Genomic DNA, 20,428 nt, shown 5'->3' on the forward strand with positions numbered 1-20,428 from the left:
AGGTTAACAGGACAGGTGTTATATTCTTTTATACTAGTGGGGTAGAAAACGAAAGTATCTTAAAATGTAGCATTAATCATAAAACAGTGAAAGTTAGATAATTCCTAAAAGTGAAACCTCTGAGCTTCACAGCAAGAAATGTTCAGAAATTAAGTTTGGCAATAAAAGTTTACATTTTTCTCCCTAAAACTTTAAACAAAAGGTCTCCAACTTTTTAACAGTGTTAAAAAGCACAGGACATATGCTTTTTTCCCAAAAAAACACTGGATGGAAAAAATACCTATTTAATTTTAACAAGATGAATAACAATCAGGAAAAGGAAAGCCAGATGTTCGCATTTTTAAGTGCAAGAAGATAAAATATTAATTCGAATTTCAACTAAACATTAAAATTCTCAAACGATAAATGAAATCCCCAAAGACCATTCCTCATTTTAAAAAGTTTACCTTGCAATCAAGGAGCAGTTGTGAATCATGTTCTTTTCAACAAAGATACCTTGGGATTCATCAGTTTCAACTATTCGCCCATCTTGATACCATAACACTTGCATGTCCTGATCAATATAGGAAGCCATGCACTGGAAGGGAAGGCTGTCTCCTTCAAACACAACTTGACGATGAGATGGAGTCATGTAGAAAGACGGTAATTCAAGGGGAGGATCTAGAGAAGGCAAGACAGAGACACAAAGACAACATCATATTCACACTCCAGAATTAGAAGTTATAGACATTCGAATTAAAACTCTGAAATGGAAAAACAAATATTCCTCAGTAACCAGCGTTTAAATGCTAGCACCAAGAAGGCTGATACTGAGTGAAATAAGTGGGCTCCCGATGAAAACAAAATTAACAAAATTAAAATGAAACCATTTCATAATCAGTTCTGACATTGAGAGTTGCTCCTTTCTGGTGGCATCAAAAGACTATCGGATGATCACAGAAGCAGTACTAAAAGAATAAATTGTAAAATGATACTTAATTCTGGAGAATAAGACTGGTGATAATTAAATGTTGATATATACACAACTTAGAAATCCATTTTGGAGACTGTATTACCTTTGATTAAACCACTGGTTTGTGGTTATGAAAGTAATGCATACTCATCGCACAAAATTGAGAACATTTCAGAAAAAGGGAAAAAAATCTTTTAAGATCCTATATGTTACAATCACTTGTAAACTGTGATATATTTCCGTCCAGTCACAAAAATAAAAGAGAAAATTTAAATATTCTGGGGATGCCAAAAAAATGTATACAAGTAGACACTTTGGTCAACACTGCTCAAGCAATAGTTCGCTGTAATCAGGAGTGTCTGGACACTGATGGTAACCACTTTGAGCACTTCTTGTAATTGCAGAAGTCAAATGTGACTTGTATTCATCTTTTGATAGCGGTAGATATTGAGTATTATAATTTTAATAGGTTTTTCCTTTCTTAAAATGTGTATACGTTTTTCGGGCACCCTCTGCATATGCAAAAATGTACACAAAAATCATGAGCTCATTAAAAGCCTTGAAATATTTAGTCCATTGTCCAACACAACAATTCTGCTTTCAGTAGTGGTCTATCCTAAAGAATGTCAGCACATATGCAAAGATGTATAGAGGGAAATTAATCCTTGCATTGTTTATGGAGTAATTATTAACAATCTAAATAAATACACAGTAATAAGAATGTTGTGAAGTTACGACTACAGCTATACAATGGATTGGTATGCATCTATTTTATATAAAGGGAAATAAATTTCCATTACCTCAAGTTAAAAGGTCATGAAATAGCATGAGATTATGATATTTTAGTCAAGACACAGGGGAAAAGGTGCAGAAGATAATACACCAGGTATCTTGGACATTAGCTACCTTTGAGTGAGAACAATGTCTTTTTTTCAGCCTTAAGTAAAACATAATTAACAAAGTTGTAAAATATTTAGTGTGTATCATGAGGATCTGATGTTCATATACATTATTTCTTTTCACGAATCTTAATTTTTGTCCAATGAGCATATTTTACTTGTGAAACAATAATAAAAATGATAATAAATAGGAAAGGAAAAAAATGATAGGATTGCTTGTTTCCAAAGAAGAATACTAAACTGGAATCTCCTGTCATTTTAAGGACTGTTTTTGGTTTATGTTTTTTTTTCCTTTTTCCTTTCTTCATTTAATACACGATAAATGTGTTATTTCCCTTGAGTCTTCAGATGTTTTTTAAAAATCGTGATTTTTCAATAGCTGTATGCTATGAATGGATGTGTCACAGGTAATTAAACAAATCCACTATTTTTGAGAATTCTGATATGCTTATATGTAAAGTCCGAAGATTTACACACATACAAGATCATCTCCTATAATAAGTAAGCTCCTACATGTAGAATTATGGGAACAAATTGTATCAATATTTTAAGAACACTGATAAATATTGCCAAACTATACTACAAAAAGACTCTATCAACTCACACTCCCACCGACAAACAGAATTGCAGCCTGAGATTTTATTACTATCAACAAATGCCTGATTTGCCAGCTCATATAAAATTTGAAAATCTGTGCTATTCTTTGAAATTGGTTTCCATTAAGCTATTCAGAACCTAAGAACCTTAAATACCAATCGAAAAAAATGTTTCTTCATTTAGCTGACTTCACTGTTGGCATAAACCAAATATTGGGTTGTTGGAAAAGTCATGACATATTTTGTCTCTGTTTTTCAAAGGTCATTTATTTATATAAAGAACAAAGATCAATCAATGATATATTGCCCGTTTTGTTCGATAACCTTTTGTCATCTTTCAGTGAGCTTCATAATTCCTTGTTCATAGAAGGACCTGTCTTTATTTGCGAAAAACTGAACAAGGTGCTAATTTACAGCCTCACCTGAATTGAACGTTATACCACGCAAGGAGTTTTGAAGAGAGCAAAACAAGTGGAAGTCTGATGGCGCAAGGTCAGGCCAGTATGGTGGGTGTGGCAACACATACCATCCAAGCTCCACTAATTTTTGATGGGGGATCAAACTTGTGTGTGGTCTCGCATTGTCGCGATGGAACACAACTCTACAAGTAACAAGCTCTGGACGTTTCTGGATGATGGATTCGTTCAAGCTGTCCAACTGCCTAAAGTACACATTCGAATTGACTGTTTGGTTCCTTGGTAAGAGCTTGGAAAACACAACACCTTTAAAATCCCACCACACTGAGAGCATAAACTTCCTCTGATGAATGTCTGCTTTCAATGTCGTTTGAGGTGAATCATCACGTCGGGACCAAGACCATTTGCACACCACACTGTTGTAAACAATCCACTTCTCATCACCAGTTATCAGTCGCTTCAAAAAACGATCGTTTTCCTCACGTTTAATGAGCATATGCAGATATTTATACACGCTGTCAAATGAACTTCTTTGAGTTCATGCGGAACCCAATCGAGCTTGTTTACGTATCCCAGCTTCTTCAGGTGGTTATGAATGCTTTAACGATGGATGTCAAATGTTTCTGTAATCGCTCGTGCCGTGTAACATGGGTTTGACTCAATCAATGCCTTTATTTTGTCGTCTTCAGCCTCGGTGGGCCTCCCTGACCAAGGAGCATCACTGACATCAAAATTACCAGCATGGAATTTCGTGAACCATCGCTAGCACTGACATTCTTATAGAGCATTGCCACTGTAAACTTCATGCAACTTTTCACAAGCTTGACGTGCGTTCTTCCCTTTATGGAAGTAAAATAGTAAAATATGGCAAAAATGCACAGTTTGGTCTTCCACCTTCAACTTGTTGTAAAATCTCCAAAACTCAACCATATTGCTCAATTTTTTTTTTTTAGAATGAAGCTAGAACTGTCAGCTGTCAAATGACATAGCAATACCATAGATGCAAATGACTCTAGTACTTCCAAAAATGAACTAGTGTCATCTGTCGCAAACATGTGTCATGACTTTTCCGACAACCCAATAGTATCAAATCCATGAAGATGAATGGTTGCAATCAGTACCATCAAAGTGTGAAAAGAATTTTACAGTTTGTCAAGGAAAACATGGTGGCCAGTAAACTCCGGTCAGTGCTCTCTCAGTTGCTCTTTCTTTCTTACCGCATGTCAATAACTCCTGCTTCACCCCCGTGACCGGCTGGGCCTGCAGAGACTTCGGGTAAACACACCGTGTGTCCCGGACAGTGATGTTTCTCTCCTTTACCCAGCGATGCATCCACAAGATGTTACAATCACACAAAAGATACTCAGTCTGAAACTCTCTGTTGCATACAAAATACAAATGAGAGACTATGGTGAAAAGAATGAAATGGCATTTTGGCTTTATAGTGGCTTATGTTCTGGATGTGAACAAACCTCTACCATGCTTGTGGCATATACCAACAGTTACGGTCTCCTCGGAGTGACTTTCCCCTATGTTCCTGGGACTGACGCCGCTTTCTACCAAAGCTGGCATGTGAACAAAATCTATTCATGGTCCCTCATCTATGCAACAAGCTCCTTATCCTTAATCCCAGGATTCTGAAATCCCAAAGCCCAGCCCTTTCTGTCTGTCAAACTTTCACCCATTCCTCTTAAAGCATGGAGCACTGGTACCAGATCTTGAAGCTGTTCCCAATTTATCCAGCCATCATTGCCATTTTCTTGGCCTAAATGCCTACAAAACTCTCCTGTTCATTTTGGCAACATAAAGCAAAGTATGGCTGTCTCACAGGGTTATATTCTGTCTGTCTGACTAGAGTGTAAGTTCCTCCAGGGTGAGAACATTTCAGACACTTCCTGGTATATGCCAAGTGATACCACAGTTATTTACAACCTGAAGGGACACAGTCTCAACCAATCAAAAATATAAATGTGAAAATGCCTCATACTTGATACGAAAGCAAATAGAGAATTATCTTTACATGTGGCAACAAGTTTATAATTTGGTACTTGGCTATACGAAACAATGAAAGCAGATACATAGCTTGAGTATAAACACAATAATTTCATGAATACTTGTTTTACAAAACACTATTTGTGTGCCACACGTTTCACTAAGTCCGGCTAGTAAAAATAACTGCACATACTGTTCCCTGCCAACCGGGACAAAATTATGTTACGGGGGGAATAAAATATAAATATAACGAAAACAGAATGCAGCATGTTCAATGCAAATAAATCAACAAGGCACAAAGAGCAAATATAACCACGCTTGCTTCTAACAGACTGTGCGTTCACATAGCCTTCATCTCATTAGTTTTGACAAAAAAGGGGGGGAGCGGTGGGGGGATGGAATAAGATAGAGCAAAGAGAAAGTAACTTAAAAGAACAATAACCAAAGGATGACCAGGCTGACTTCTAATTCCTAAGCACCACCTTCTGGTCAGTTTGAGGAGCTACCAGGTAAAAACACTGGCAATTTCCCATTTTTGGATAAAAACACTTTCCACAATCCTGCCATCAAGGGTCTCACAAGCCAGATTATTCTTTGCAGTCCTTATTAGTTCCTGAATTTCACGGCAGTGGCTGGCTTGAGCCTACTATTGCAAATATGCCAAAAGGAGATGTTTTCACTAAAAAGCAGCCTTCTGGATAAGAACGACAGTGGCACCGAGAAGAAAGACCGCACAGAGTTTGATCCAATGACTCTAGAAGTACATTCATATGTCCACCCTAACGGTGAGGGATTAGATAAATGCCTAACCCAGTAGCTGCTCCCAAGGAAAACCACTAAATGAGATTTAAAGGATAGGACAATAGGTTTAGAAAATGAGAGGAGAGGAGAGAAGGAGAGGAGGGTAAGGGAGGTAAGAGAGGGAGAAGGAGCGGGGTAGAACAGTCAACATGCACAAAACAGAGGACTCTGGTAGGGAAGGCAATTTTCCCTGGGAAAAGAGACTCCATATATGAGTTATACACAATCAAAATTTGAAAAAACTACATTCAATTAATTGCAATAGGAATTAGTATAACTTATAGTTTGAAATACATTAAGGTTTATCTGGAAATACACGTATTTTCACAAGTAGCTCCTATACAACCTCGCGGTGAAAAAAAAAATGTGTTTTGGGGGGTAAATGAGCCAATTCTGAAGCTACAGAGGACTGTATAAATATGCGTATGATCTTACATTGACTTCATAAAACAGGAATCCTACATAAACATTCCTAGAAATGTAATAAGCTGTGAATTCAGTTTGGGGAAGGGGTTACAGGATATAATTAAATCACTAAAATATACAAGATTCTTAAGTGCATAATCTCCAAAGGGAGCGATATTTTACACTTTATGGATTTAATTAGTCAAAGAACAAAATATTTTGTAATTTGTTTTCACAAAGTCAAAGAGAATGAATTACCAATTTATTTACTTGAAATGTAGATTAGGCAGAGTATTCTAAGGAGAACATGGTTGTTCCCATCTGAAGCACATTATATTAAGGTTTATGGTATGCTTTTCAATGTGAATGCAAGCTCTCAAGAGATCCTAATTTCTGTACAAATATCACAAGATTTTTCCCATGAAGTCTCTTCAACCATATAATAACTGTTTTTAATTTTTGAAAACTAAGATATATTTACTGAAACAGAAGAAAAAAAAATTCTTACTTACAAAGACCGTAATGAGCCAAGATAATCAAAAGTTCCTTGAGATAATGAAGAAAACAAATTCCCTGAAAGATTTCTGGAAAAAAAAATGGAAATAATTTCACTTTTGGAAATATTAATGATTATATAACATTTTATAATACTCCTTATTTCCCAAAGTGTCCTGTAATAATTAAGTATTATAAGGAACGTATAAAAGTTGTTTCAAATATTATAAAGAGGAAACAAGTAGTAAATATTTCTCCAAGGCTGAAGAAGAAAATCATTTTTAACTTTATATAAAACAGTAAACATTATTTTAAAATTATTATTGCTAGATAAAGATTATTCTATCAAATAATCAGGTGAACTTGAAAGTTACCTTACTAAATTTTAGTTGTGCTCTCACTGTAACTAGAATTACTCTTCACGTGTTTTACTATCATTTTAGAAAGCAAAACTTTTTTTAAAAAATGGAAAAGGATGATCCGAATGACCATCTACAGCAGCCCACAGTAACTCAGTGAAAATATCAGCAGAGTGGAATGAGTACAGGTTTTCAAATGAAACATCTAAGATGAAATTCATTGTTGGCTTTTCTATTGTTTGCCCTTATATCAGGTGGCTTTAAGAAATACCTGCCTTGGGGTGGCCGGTTAGTTCAGTTGGCTAGCGCACAGTGCTCATAACACCAAGGCTGCCGGTTCAATCCCCACATGGGCCACTGAGCTGCGCCCTCCACAACTAGATTGAAACAACTACTTGACTTGGAGCTGATGGGTCCTGGAAAAACACCCTGTTCCCCAATTAAAAAACAACAACAACAACAAAAAAAACCTGTTTAAACCCTTGCAGCGTTTTGTATGATTAAAATCCAGAATACCCTATGCTACAATGTGAGTAGTTTGTTACACGCATAATGATTTGAGATAAGTATTTCTTTCATGCTTGACTATAAGCTCCAGCAGAGCAGCCCATGTGTCTTACTTACTGGGGGAGCTCTGGCAGCTATGACATACTGAGGTATACAGTAGGTGCTCAGTGGTGGTGGGTCGCTGTTCAGGATGTGGAACCCTCCTCGAATGGGACTGAGGGCTCAGGGTGAATAGCAGCATGACAACCACCCCTACCCCAACCCCCAAGATTGGTTCATGCCTGTTGTGGCATCAAGAATACATATAATTTAGACCTAGTGTTCTAGAAGTCCTGAGGCCTGCCAGGAGGTCTCTGGAGTCTGGGCTGAATGCTTCAAGTGTGAGAGAAAATGACAGTCAGGTAGATGGATTCCCCTGTGAGGGCGGGAAGATAATTGATCTGGGAGAAATCGACTGTTCCCATGACACTTACAGCAACAAATTCCTGGAATAGGGAGACTTAATAGTACACAAACGCCAACCAGTCACAAATTAATATATAAGGAACTTCAACAAGATCACTGGTGGACTGGTTTTACGTATGTCTTTTGCTATAAAAAGGCAGAATAAAATAATTCTGGTCCTCACAGAATTGCCTAGAACTTAAAAAGCAAACAAATAAAAAAGAATACTTGCAAATTAAAAGAATAAAACAGATGTCTTTTTCTTTTTCAGCCTACCAGAGTGGATACACAATGTGGATTGTGAAAAGGATACTGCTAATGGGAGTATCAATCACGGTACCATCTCAAGAAACAAACTTAGATGCAATTAAAATGAACAATTATACTTTTATGAAGCCATCCTATGTGAAATTATATAATTACTGAGATTCGCTAGATGTGCGTGGGAAGGCAAGAGACGGGAGGTGTAAGCAAAACAAGCCTAGCTGTGCGTTGCTAAGTGTTGAAACTGGGCGATGGGTACATGGGAATTCCTTACACAGTTAACTCTGATTTTTTCCCAGATGTTTGAAAGACTCCATAATAGTAACTTAGAAATAATAAAAAAAAAATCTATCCTACAGTTATAGAATGAAGTATAAACAAAATAATAGCATCTTACAGGGAGCGTTAGATTCTAATTATTAGGTATTGTTAGATATTTTCCCTTAGAAATCACAGAAGAAGGAATCACATTGGAGAGAGACATACCATCCTCCCAGGAAATCCCAACACAAACCAATTCTTCCTCCAGGGTTGGAACGGGCTGCTGATTCTTTGGCAGAGCACCGAATGAAGTAACTGGCTTCGGCTCAGGGGCCATAAAAACTTACGACTTAAAACACTAGACTCACACTCCAGCTCAGCGGTGTTTACACAAAAAAAAAGCAAAAGGGAACTGAGAACAAGAACAGACACAGCGGAGTCACTGCTCCCCTGTCCTGAGTTCACTGAATGGAGTGGCAGGTGACTGATCTAGCCACACCACTCCCACCCTTTCATTGCTGTTGCTTACTCTCTGGCTTAGTTTTTCTTTCCTTCCTTTTTGCTAAACACTTGTATTTGAATTCCTCTAAGTTAAATGTGTATGGTACATCATCTGTGTATACACAGGGCTGTTTACAAGGGTAAGTTTGTTAAAAGAGGGGCAAATGCAATCAAACAGAATGTCCTGTACCAGTGGAATAACTGACTGAATTATAATGCTGTATACTTGAAATATTCTGCAGCTGTTAATACAAGCATGAACTAAATCAACATGTACGCTCTTGAAAAGATATTAATGATATGCTGGTAATTTTTTAAAAATATATAAATTGCCAAGGTTAGTGAATTTTTAAGGCCCCATATTTATACCAATATATTTGTGGGGGCAACAGAAAATCTGAAAATACTGGGGGTACTAATAAAATGTACACCTTTTAAGAGATGTTATCTATGTATTACTTTTCGAAGTTGAATTGAATTATGTAGCAATGTGTAGTAGGACATCCGCTCAAAAGATGGCGTTAATCAAATGGATGCTAGCGTCACTCATTGTATTACAATTTTAATACAGTTTTTTTCCTTTCTTAAAATCTGTATACACTCTTTGGCCCCCTCTGTAGATACACCAAATCATTAGTACAGGCTATCTCAGGGCGATGTGTCTGAAGCGGTGGAGAGGAAATTTAACTTTTCCTTCCTATCTCCCTATGGTTTTATTACTAAATGACATCCGCAAAATTTTAATTGTCTAAAGGAAGTTCTTATAACTATCACTCACCAATTATTTCTTGTAGAAAATTATTACAGGTATAATTCTTAGGGGGAAAAAATACGGGCTTTAAATTGATCAAAATTCGTTAAAAAGAAAAACAGGAAAGCTTTCAGTTTGTTGATGTCCTGACAATGTCTCTGTAAACGACCTTTCCTACGTGAAGGACAGAGACGTGTCAGAAGTCCACACTGCTGGCTGCCTGGACCTTCCGTCAGCCAGGCATTCCAGCTTAGAGGGGACGGGTGGGACCCCGCCTCACTTCTCTCGGATAGTCCTTCCCTGAACTTCTCAACATCAACAGAGGCAGCGGTCAATACACAGAGTTAATCCATTTACCCTCTACCTGACCCCAACCCCCTCCCCACACACACACAACCCCCCACACACACACTGAAGCCTCTGACGCATTTAAACAAAGTTTCTTTCGAATTTTTAGCTAAACCTCCAAAGCCAACACCTGTTTCTAAATGATGAGAAGTCTGGGCAAGAACCCTGCAGCCTACAGGCTGTCTGCCAAAGGTCTCATCCAGGCCCTGGGGCCTCCATTCCAGCAGCCTGGGCCAAGAGGCCCAGTCAGCCCGAGATCCCACATTCCAGGGTAACCCAGAGAGCTCAGCTGCAGAGATAGCAGAGGAAAGAGCCGGAGCACCGGTTCAGTCTAGACTCCCTTCTTTTGTATATTTCCTCTTCGGGGTGGGGGACAGTAATCTAAGAAATGTACTACATGCCCATTACTCGTCAGGTTCTCTTTTCTACCTGTTAGACTGAGAAAACAGTATATTCTCCAAGTCTGCAATATAAATTGTCACCAGCTTGCACAACCAGCGTGCGGCCAGAGAACCCAGAAATCTGTCGACTGCAGCAGCCCGTACAAAGCACATACCCAGTTTCCTGGTCCATAACTCTAGACCTATGTCAACACAAGTTAGTATAAATGACTCCACTGCAATGCATTCCTGAATGGTTTTTTTTTTTTTTTGGGGGGGGGGTTTGTGGTCATGGTGATTTTGTTTATCTTTTTCTCCCCCTGCTAAACAATTAGTTATTTTAAAAAAATTTTAATTGAGGGCCAGCCAAGTGGCTCATTGGTTAAGAGTTGGCTTGGGAGTGCAGGCTCTGAGCAGCAGGGCCGCCAGTTCAGATCCCACATGGGCCAGTGACGCTGTGCCCTCTACAGCTAAGATGGTGAACAATAGCTCGACCTGGAGCTGGGCTGCCGTGAGTCGCTGGCAATGGCATAGGCTGCCGTGAGCTGCTGTGAGCGGCCGGCCATCTGCCTCAGCTGGGAAGAGCACAATGATCATAATACCAACATGGGCAAGTGAAGCAATGTCCTCCACAACTAGACTGAAGAACAAAAGGACAGCAACTTGTCTGTTCCCCTTTCCCAATTCCCCAACGCGGTTCCCTCCACCAATACCCCAATAAAATCTTTAAAAAAAAAAAAAACAACTTAATTGAGATATAATTGACATGTAACAGTGTATCTGTTTTAGATATACAACATACAGATGTGATGTATGCATATATTGTGAAATGATTACTACAATAAGTTTAGTTAACATTCATCATTACACATTTTTTTATAATATTTTACAAATATTACAATTTTTTTTTCTTGTGTGAGAACTTTTAAGATCGACTCACTTAGCAACTTTCAAATATACAAAACAGTATTGTTAACTATAGTCACTATGATGTACATTATATCCCCAGGACTTATTTATCTAATAACTGGAATTTGATACCTTTTGACCGCCTTCACCCATTTTGCGCACCCTGATGCTGCAGTGTTAAGAAGCTCCCTCAAATGCTAAGTTGTTTTAGGAGAGGAGTTAAAGGATATAAGGTTTATCTCTGTATATGCCATAGACTGTTGCATTTAAAAGAGCCATTATAATCTATTATTACTTGGGCTACAAAGTCATCTGAACAGCATCTCAAAGGAGGAAGTTTGGTGGTGCTACTTTTATGGTTTAATAATTCACTTGGATAATAAGTCACTGTGTTTCATGACCTTGTAAATTCTCACAACAGGTATGAGATAATTGGTAAAACAGTAAGCGAGGATCCAAGCTCTAGAACTTCCAAAAACTTCAGCTTGTGAGGCAGGAATCAGAAGAATCCTAAGAAAATAGTAAGCTGCCCTAGCATGAGCACCGTCCCACCCTGTTACTTTGCCTAAAGAACATTTGCTAATGAGCCAAATCCCCAGGCAAAAGCTATAAATCCATCTGGAACTAAAATCAGCAAAACAGTAAACTCCAGACTCTCATTACTTAAATCATAGCTATGTAAAAATAATAACACATTTTTCCTTCACAGATCCCTCATTTTGCCAATTCTTATGCAGTCCTCAAAACTAAAAATGCAAAACTCTCAAAAAGAGATAATAAAAGCACTGAAATAAAATTGTTTGCAATCCAGTTACAAAACAGGAAAATGCAACTGATTTAATTTGAAGGTATGAGTACATGAAATCAATCTTTTATTTAAAAATATAAATTAGGCCATATATCTGTTCCCTCAAAATTAATGGGCACATTGGAAAAGTTTGCCAAGAAGCAGGAGTACTTTTCCCTGCTCTCACAATTGATTTGTAGTCCTCTTCCTTACTTTACAGATGAAATAATCTCACTATTTAAGACCCATTAGCTTTTTCAAAGTTAACTTGAATGAAACAAAGAAACATTCTAAAAAGCCACAGAGAAAGAACCGGCACAAATAATCATTATACTAGAAATTCTACCTGAAGTCCTGTATTTCATCCTGCACCCGATTCCCAAACTGCTCTTCCCTAAAATTTGATTTTATGCCATTTTCCCACATAAATGTCTTTCAGTGGCTTCCTATGTTGAATCAGTTCTAAGCCTGTCTGTTTTTTATACACTCCCATATAAAGCTCTATCATAGATAATCAGCCTTAATTCTTATTACTCCCAGAGCCTCTGCATTTTAAAAATAAAAATATATGAGATGGCTTATACAAAGTTCTACATTTATATTATACATAAATATAAATATATAATAAATAAATATAAACGTTAAATAAGAGACATAGTTAATTCAAATTTTAATTAATCCTCATAATAATTGAGGTACTATGAATCCTTTACAGATAAAAACCAGAAAAGCTTCAAAAGTGAAAACCATCCAAAATCACAATGTCAAAGGCATGATTCAAATGGTCATTTTACTAATACCACTGGCATTCTTGACATACTGACTTCGCTCTTCCACCTCCAAGCATCATTTGCAAGGCTTCCTTTCCTTTCTAAAGATCCAAATCTCTGCCATCAGCTCAAGTTTTACTGCTTCCAAGAAATATTCCCAGACTAGCAAAGCTTTCAGTCATAGTTCTCAATACACACACGTTCTCTGGGGCATATTGTCCATCGTGTGTGTCCATGTGTGCTGGGATGTATTTTGTGTTCTGATGACATTTCACCTACCTCCATGATTCAATTCCAAGCTCCTCATCCCCTACCACTTCAGTTGCTACTCTACAGTTGCTACTTTACTATCAAACATATCATAGGTATTCATAAGTATGTGGGGACTGGTTCAAATTTTCCTTGTATCTTAAGAGAAAGAAAGAAATACTTACAGTCTAACCAGATTGGTAAGTCCTCGAAATATGTCTGCATTCAGACATCCTATTCGATTATTTGTCAGATCCCTAAGGAGAAAGGGGGAAAACGTGTCTTCAATTAGTTCTCTTGGTCAATGAAGGTTTCATACTCTGAATATTCCAGAACAGCACCCAGGTGCCATACAAAACCTTTCTTATCAGCATCTCTGACATATTTACCTACATCCAGTGAGACACGGATGGCAATGATGAGAAAGTAAATAATCCTTACTTTCACTTACTGGCACATACAGGCTAAATGCTGCTTAATTATACTGCCTGCTGTATCTCAAGCATTTACTTCTGTGAAATGACTCAAGATAAAACTGGAGTACTACAAATGAGACTCAATCTATCTTACTGTCTGAGATATATTTCCTTGGATCACCTGCGCAGTTAATTATGCTGGGGGAAGAGGGGGAGCAGAGCCAAATCTCAGCCACCATCTAACGGGTAAGAAGGCTAATTATCAAAATAAATGCTGCAACTTTTATAATATTTCCTCAAGAACATCTGAAATGTAACGCTTTCTAACTACACTCCTTAAATATTCAGAAGTTTGGAGTGTCATGAAAACACAACTGACTTAGCTTTTACTTTATAGATCTATCATTTAGTCTCCAAGTCAAATTACTTTTAACAATATCTAGGCAATGGCCCAATTATTTTTTTTCCAGTCACTCCTAACATCTTATAGTTCCCATCAAATGTTACTTTCTAAATATTTTTCCTTCTCAATCCATGAAAATCATTCCTTTTTATCTAGTGAAATGTTTAGTAAATATTTTGTTCTTTCTTCATTATTTTTCTTCACTCCAAAGACAGTGAACACAAGTTTACTCTTTAATCAGGAGATGACATTTTAATTGGGAGATAATCGATAATTTCTGTAACCTTCAAATAAGATGGTATGGCTTTCATCATTTTTTATCAGTGAACTTAGTAAACTACATTGCAAGAAAACCCTACAACAATGAATCTTAATTTTTATCGGTTCTTTGATTTGGAATTATTTATCCCTTGACTCTCAATAAAAGAATTAGAACAAGCTTTCTAAAGCAAACTTTCAAATATATTTTTATCACATTTTCTTCAATGTCTACATTATCCTTTGTAATGGGAAATTACACATTCTGTGAGTTACACTCTGAATTACACTCTTTAGAGAAGCAATTTGCACCACCCACTTCTAAACTAAAACTGTTGGATTCTCAATTGTGCACTTGGTAATGGAAGAAAATGTATTAGTCTGATGAGAAATTACAAGGACACAGCATTTGAGTCAGGTGCCTATTCACGATGGTTTTCACTGAGATATTTTGCAGTTTAGGTAATCCTGGTATTCCATAATTTCACAGTTCTGCCTTCCCTTTCTTATGGCAACTTTTGATGAAAGAATATTAAGCAATACAAGCATTTATCTGCAGTTGCTATTCTCCAGCTCCTCAGACTATTAAAGCTAAGAATTTAATCGTGTAGGACTATTTTTTTTTAATACTAGCTGATTCTCCTTTTAATTCTGGGTTTTACTGTTTAAGAAAATGAGGTATCATCTTGTGAATTGTTGCTTAAACAAGCATTTCTGGGCTCTATTCATTATCGTGTCTCATTTCTAAGCTTTAAGTGGTGTAATTACCATTGATTCTTTGGGAAACAATTTCATTATAGTGATATCTGTTTAAAATGGTATTTAGGTATTGATAATAGGTGTTCATTTGGATTGAGAATCAGCTGGAATTTGTTGCTAAAGCAAAAAGACACGGAGTGGGTCTGGGTTATACCTACTTCTGGTAGTTTATTCTGCAGAAAGCCACTTAATCTTCCTGATTCAAATTATCTATAAAATAGAGGCAAAGGCATGGTACACTTACAAAAGCACTTTACGCGTGGCAATCAAGTGAGATGCACCATTGAAATGAGTGATGTAAGGCCCCATAAGAAAAAGTTTCTGTATCTAGAAGAAACTATCAAATACTACTGTGGAATATCTTTATATCTCATTGAATTACATATAAAGACTTGTTCAGCTTGCAAGCTGTACACTGTGAGTTCAATTACAAGTCAGCTGTTTGGAATTAAGAATATATTTTCTAGTGGGAAGTACATTATAAATGGCAATTACCTTCCCAGGCAAGAACACAAGAGACTACTTAATGTGTAATGTAATGAAAAATGCTAAGGAAATGCCTGGTACAATATTAGTAATTAAATGCTACTGAACAAGAAATTTATGTATTTATTTTGGGTGGCAGTACTTGAGACATTACTGGAGGATAAAGAACTAGATGGAGAACCTAAGATATTCGGCAGTGTCCTTAAAACATCCTAATGAAACTGCTTTTTATGAACAATCCGGTTTCCTTCAACCTCTATGTTGACATGGAGATACTGTTAGCATTAATCTTTCTAAGAAAAAAAAAGCTTGTTTAAAAAAAGCTGTGAGTACAGTGGTGTGGACCACAGAGAGGGAAAATAAGTGATCTTGTCTGGCAGTATGACATCACAACACTCCCCTTGGAAGAAAAAAAATACTGGATGAAAAATATTCTAGAAGTTCTCACACTTCAGCATCAGAATCACCGGGAGAGACAGTTAAAGCAAAGATGGTTTGACCTCGGCCCCAGAGTTGCTGAGAGGGCAGGTCGAGTACCTACACTCAGCTTCCTACTTGAGGACTCATGTTCCCAGGCATAGGTTCAAACTGCCCCATCCAAAGATGGCGTCAGTTGACCCCTGGGTAGAAGCACAAAGTGACTTGCTGTTAGAAGTCAAGCTCCTTTAGCTGCTGCCTCTCCATGGTTGCACTCCATGCTCCGCCAGTGCCAGTGTGGCTGAGTCCTAACCACTTCCAAGACCCTTAGCAGCTGAACTCCAGCCATTGCTCCGTCTCTCTGTAAGTAGAGTCAAGTCCATGCCCAGGCTGTTGGTTGGTGCGTGTGACTCCATCAGGCTGCAATCCCTCCAGGGGTTCCCGAGTTACTCTGTATCTCTGGAGCCTGGCTCCTCACTGTTGGGCACAGAATGGACTCAAGGATTCGTGTGCAACCGAACAGATGCTGACCTCTGTCTTTCCACTTCATGTCGCTAAGCCTGGTGGGCAGTACTTTTATTGCAAACTAAACCCTGATCCACTGCAACTCTGATGCCTACCTAATACCCACCTCCCCCCCCCCAACTCTTATCTTCCTTATTTAAAACTCTGGTTTCCATAAAGACCACTGACCTACCCCAGATGGGCCAGTTTTTCTGGCGTGTTTCATTAAAAAGCCTTCACTGGAAAACAGGAATAGAGTGAATGGGCAAGAAGAAACACCTGAGTTTCTTCGCGAGTGCACACAAGCCTGATAAACACGATGGACCGCCTCAACCAGGATGGACCACCCATCCTCAACAAGGGCTATGGTAATAAAATCCCTACACACGATGGACCACCATCCCCTATCCTCAACAAGGGCTATGGTAATAAAATCCTTAAACACAATGGACCACTATCCCCCATCTTCAACAAGGACTATGCTAATAAAACTCCCGATGCCAGAGTCTGACTGAAATTTTAAATAATGTTAAAAGACTAAGAGAGAATCCTTTAACGCCTACTATGCGCAATCATTCTGACTCCCAAGAGGGGGAACTCAGAGGAGAGCTAAGATAGAAAATTTTAGATGAAAGATAATTTTACTTGCCAAAGTAATTAAAAAAAAATCCCTGCAAAAATAGCATGGCCTATTCTTAGAACTGGATCTGACTATAAAGATGAACAGATTTCGAATGACAGAATAAGAGATATAAAATGGCAAAAGTAAAAGTATTAGAATGGAAGGCCAGTGTCAACATTTAAGTAAGTCGTGGCATAATTAAACTAAGACCAAACGTAGCTGGTTTTATTATATATATTATAGAAAACAAGACATACATAATAGCCAGGTACCTTGAACGCTTTAAAATAAATAAATAAATAATAAGAAAGCATGATAGAACGGAGAGGAGGGAGGGAGAGAGGGAAAGAGAGGAGGAAAGAGAGGGAGAGAGAGAGGGAGAGAGAGAAGGAGAGAGAAGGAGAGAGAGGGGGAGAGAGAGACAGGGGTGAAAGGATGATGTTAGACAAAGGAAGCATGTGCTGGTCTCTCTCCCCAATGCCTTTTGTCCCTGGTTCTCTGCACTTAAGTGGTTTCTCCTTACTGTCATCAGAAATATTCTGAAACACCAACTTGGTCATGTCAAGTCCACAGTTAAAAAGTTCTGCTAGTACCCCGTCTAAAAAATAGATTTGGAATTTTTTAACACAGCAGTAGGTCCATTTTGTCCACGGAAGCCTTAGTCCCTCCCTGAGCAGCCGTACCTCCCAACATTCTTTCCCCGTCTCTACTTCATGCTCTGGCCAAAGAACTAAACTACCGTCCCATGAGACATGTTCTTGCACACCTATGCCCACTCTTCCATTATTCTTCAATACCAGGAGCAAGGTCAAATCTAAACGTTGGTTGCTCTTGAGGTAGCCATTCCCTTTGCAGGTGGCCCCCTCTTTTTCCTGGAAGATTCTTATTATATCTGTTATAGCACATGTGCATGATGTATTCTCATTATCTATTTGTCCCTAAGAATCTGTGAGCTCTTCCAGGGAAGTCAGAGTATGGCAAGCGCCCAGCACATAATAAATGTCTTCAGAAGGAACAAAGGAGGGCAGGACAGTCCCCATGGCTTGAGTGTAAGGTTACTTCTCAACTATGAGCATGCTTACATAGCAAGTGGGAGGCAGCACGGGGGTGGGGGTGGGGAGGGGATTTCGTAGCTTCAGAATTAATAAAAACTGGTCTTTAGGTTTTGAAACACTACATAGATAAAATATACATGAAAATGACAAGACGTTAAATCACTAACAGAAAGGGGCCTCAACTGATATGGCATTTACAACAGAAAGAGTTTGAACGCATTCAAACCATCGACAGATGATGACACTGGGTTGTCGGAAAAGTCATGACATATTTTTTTCTGTTTTTCGTTGCAAAAATGCGTCATGACTTTTCTGACAACCCAATAGCTGGCAAAGCCAAACATAGCAATGATTTTATTAGCGTAAGGGGAACACAGTCATCTACCAGGATACAAATCAAATCACTATACAAATTAACAACCTTCTAAGCTACTTACATTAAATACTACAATGTGTATCACAGACCTGGCCAGATGAACTTCTAAAAATTATTAAAAACCCATTTTTTTTATCGTATTAAAACAGTTACTTATAAAAGAAACAGTTTAAATTCATAAGCAAACATTCAAACACTTACAATCTTTTTAGTGATGACAGTCCCCAAAAGGCACCTGGATCTATACTACTAATAAGATTATTTCGGAGGTCCCTGTTAAAAATAAAATAAAAAGTTACTTACATATTAACACTCTAACAAATATTTAGGCACATTGCACTTACCTGCTATACAGAAAACAATAACAATGGGAGGAAACGGAAGCCAAAAAGTTTAAGCCAGGACCACCTCAGCAGTAAGTGGCAGAGCCAGGGTTCAAATTCAAGGAGGCTGGTTCCAAGGCCATTTGTTTTGGTCAATATAAGAATAAAGGTATATGCCAAAAAAGATATGTGAAGCATAATATTATTCAAATTCAAAGTTATCACTAAACTACAACCCTATACATTATTTCTATCATTTCTTTCTTAGTATGTTATACTTTAGTTATCAAAATAAATCAGTGATTGGATGTATGACAATTAAAAGTACAGCTGAAACTAATTTTTAAAAATGTGTATTTCACAATAAAAAATAATAATAAATCAAATTGTTTTAAACCCCTTACAGAAATATTCATATATACGCTAAAATTCATATTTGGTTGTTCCTATTTTGTCCTCCCTGGGTGTCTATGGTTAGGTTTCCTATAAAACAAATATGTGATGACTCACGATATACGGCTCACAGCACAGACTCAGCAGTCCCTTTCCAAGTGGCCCCTGGTGGCCGTCACAACCGACGCCCATTCTTCTCGTGTGCAGCCCTCCCTTCCATATCAGGACACGATGGCTGGGTGGCAGCAGTGAGCGTCACAGCCACATCCCTTCACCAAGGTGGCTGTGGGCCACCTGCTAAGGCTGCTGCTCTCCTCTGGGTGCCTGGGCTCAGCTGGGGGCTCCCAAGTCACCCGAGAGTCTGGTTAGACCTCGCAGAAGCTGACAGCGTTCGGAGCGCTCAGAAGCAGACCTGAGCCCACTTCCCCCGACCACATTCCAGCCGGTGGTGGGCCCCACCAGCACTGTCAGACACCCGAGCGGGGTGTCACTCACCCCTAACCTTGCCCACCATAGTCCCCAGTGGCCTCTGGTCATCTCTCAGGGCACCTGGGGTCAGACTGAACAGAAACTCTTCCCAACTTCTCTCCTCCTCGCCTTCCCTTTTTACCTGGCAATAGCAACTCTGTGTCTTCCGGTAAGTGTGAGCTGTCACTCCTCACAATTAGACGTGGCTGAGGGATGCACAGAGTTGGTGAAACAACCAGAAACGCAAAGCCACACCCGTTCCAAACCCAGGGTAGCAGGTACCTCACGGGTTCCTTTAGCCCCTTACTTAGCTGAGATTTTAAGGGCCTTCCTGAATCCTGGACCACTGGGGCCACCTGTTATCACAGCACTGAGGTGACAAGTCTGTGGGATCTTTTAACACTATTGCTCCATCACAGGCATTCTAGCCCGTGCCCAGACAGTCTAAATTACTTCGAGAAACGCCTGTGTGCCTCCTCTAACCCCTCCAACTCTGAGAGCATCTGACTTCCCCTGTCTACCTGCGCTTGACACAAGGACTCCAGCGGTCCTTCTACAGTGAGCAGTGACCCACGCGTGTTCTTCCATCTGACTAGGGAGGCACATTCAATTTCACTGTCCTGTTGGCTAATGCAAACTGTGTGAAGCATGGCCCGCTTCATAACACCCTTTTTTTTTTTTTTCTAATAGCTCATTTTAACTATCGATATATGCAAGTTACAACACTGGAGCTGGTTTCTCGATTTCCCAGAAATCTCACAAAAACATCCTGATGAGACGGCCCTCTGCTCATCGCGGGGGTCGTCAGCCATATACTGCGAGCCAGCCGTTCCTGACTGGCCTTCACCCTGTGGCTTCCCAC

The 20,428-nt window shown here is 38.7% G+C and overlaps 1 protein-coding gene across 1 annotated transcript in view; it reads right to left on the reverse strand.

Annotated features, from left to right (window-relative positions):
- ADGRA3 (adhesion G protein-coupled receptor A3) overlaps positions 1-20,428 on the reverse strand; it is a 128,568-nt gene that overhangs the window by 67,381 nt on the left and 40,759 nt on the right. Inside the window, exons 3-7 of the mRNA XM_019642386.1 lie at positions 18,584-18,655; positions 13,272-13,343; positions 6,574-6,645; positions 4,081-4,241; positions 447-660 (exon numbers count right to left, since the gene is read on the reverse strand). Coding sequence (XP_019497931.1) covers positions 447-660; positions 4,081-4,195 — 329 coding nt within the window. The 5' untranslated portion in view covers positions 4,196-4,241; positions 6,574-6,645; positions 13,272-13,343; positions 18,584-18,655. The remainder of the gene's footprint in view (positions 1-446; positions 661-4,080; positions 4,242-6,573; positions 6,646-13,271; positions 13,344-18,583; positions 18,656-20,428) is intronic.

This window comes from Hipposideros armiger, unplaced genomic scaffold (genome assembly GCF_001890085.2).
Source record: "Hipposideros armiger isolate ML-2016 unplaced genomic scaffold, ASM189008v1 scaffold_68, whole genome shotgun sequence".
Taxonomy (NCBI): domain Eukaryota; kingdom Metazoa; phylum Chordata; class Mammalia; order Chiroptera; family Hipposideridae; genus Hipposideros; species Hipposideros armiger.